Raw genomic sequence first — 1,807 nt, 5'->3', positions numbered from 1 at the left:
GTTTTTCAAGATGATGCAAAGTTAAATTTATCACAATTGCCATTAGTTAAAATTAGAACCTTAAAAAGAAGGAAGTTAACACCCAGAATTGTAGAGGAATGGTCCTTTAATTGGGTAGTGCAGTAAAGCTTATGTCCTTAACATTTATTCCTGCATTACTTTTATTTTCAAATTTCCAGTAGTTTAAAAAATGGTACTTTTACGCTTAAGTAAGAAGCTTGATACTCTAAGTCCTGCAAAGTGTTTTTCAACTGTAAGGTTTTTACTTTTGGTTGAGTAATTAATATTAATACTTTTGACACATTTGAATACTCAGATCTTCAATGGAGGAGTTAAGGAGATGCATTGTAGTTTATTCATTTCCTATTTGATTACCATCCCATAATTTTATTCCAAATATAGTAAAAATGTATTTAGCTTCTTCCTGGACAGTCCTAATTCTTATTTTCCATTCTTTCTGCCCCTGTTTGGTAACAGGCTCAGACGTAACACCAAACTACAGTGACAACAGCCCAACCAACATCACCATCAGCCTGTGGTGCACCTGCAGGGGCACAGGTCATCAGGAGCCAGACTGTGAGGCCTTCCATAGGGACTTCACTCATAACACTTGCCTCAGTAAGTCCACATATTATTCTGCCAAATAACCGGGCCAAACTCACACAGAGATAGAGCTGCAAGAACTCTCCATTAAATTCAATTCAGTTTGGTTGTATAGCGCAAATTCATGAAACATGTCATCCCGAGGCACTTCACAGAGACGATTCAACCAGATCATCCAGTCAGATAGTTTTCTATCTAAGGAAAACCAGCTGATTGCATCGACTCATTGACTTTTCAGCAATCCCTCACACCAAGCATGCTTGTAGCGACAGTGGAGAGGGAAAACTCCATATTAACAGGAAAAACCTACAGAAGAACCAGATATAACAGACAGAAGAAAGAGGAAACAGCTCCTTACAAGTAATGAAAAACTTTATACAGACATCAAACTCCTCTTCGTTGTTGATATACCCCAAAAGGAATCCAGATTCCCAACATGGAACAGAAACTGGAAAGGAACCTATCTCGAAAGGATGCCTGTGGCCAGGCTGTGTAGGAAAAAAAAAATTCTGGGGTAAATTATGTTAACAAGTGGTCCTCCTAATTGTCAATCATTTTGGTGATATGTTTCCGTAAGGCCGTTCTATGTGCGTGTCCGTTTTCTATTTGCTCACTTTCAGGCGTACATCTGTGGTGAGCTACAGTTTCAGACAGTCATTCAAACTCACTTTTCTTTGAAAATGGCAGCGGGTCGTAAGAGAAAAAGTGTCTACAAAGTGTATGAGACAAAAAGAAAGGCCTCAGAAGATGCAGATATATCCCAGAATGCTTTGCGCAGAGAGCTGTCCTCTCAAAGCATTATGGGATTTGTTGCCACGGTGGCCTGCTGTCACTACCCAACCCGGGCGACTTATACAAAGATGGTACAGGCACTGCATGGTAGAGGAGTTACGTAACCAACCGAGCTAAAAGCAGTGATCATTTGTCTGAACGTTCAGTTAACTGAGTTGCTCTATATAGTGATTGAGAGATTTATATGCGAGAATTATCCTGCCACAATTTTCTCCTCTCACTTGCCTCCTTCTCTTCGCGCACAAACCGCGCTCTGCTCGAGTCTCAGATACGCTCGCAAACCCGTAGGCTCTGCTTGCGGATTGTTTTGCTCTCTCAGATTGCAGTTGGATCGTCGCCTAGCAACCTTTCCAGCCAATAGAACGACAGCCTCGGAAAGGGTGCGCTTGTTTAACCCTACTGAGTGTGCCTG

At 41.3% G+C, this 1,807-nt stretch overlaps 1 protein-coding gene across 1 annotated transcript in view; it reads left to right on the top strand.

The window, feature by feature from the left end:
* The window catches only part of LOC107088879 (GDNF family receptor alpha-2-like), a 108,398-nt gene that overhangs the window by 76,614 nt on the left and 29,977 nt on the right, over positions 1 to 1,807 (top strand). The window contains exon 5 of the mRNA XM_015381339.1: positions 478 to 618. Coding sequence (XP_015236825.1) covers positions 478 to 618 — 141 coding nt within the window. The remainder of the gene's footprint in view (positions 1 to 477; positions 619 to 1,807) is intronic.

Source organism: Cyprinodon variegatus, unplaced genomic scaffold (genome assembly GCF_000732505.1).
Source record: "Cyprinodon variegatus isolate N-32 unplaced genomic scaffold, C_variegatus-1.0 Scaffold12, whole genome shotgun sequence".
Taxonomy (NCBI): Eukaryota; Metazoa; Chordata; class Actinopteri; order Cyprinodontiformes; family Cyprinodontidae; genus Cyprinodon; species Cyprinodon variegatus.
This window is presented reverse-complemented; position numbering and strand designations above follow the sequence as displayed.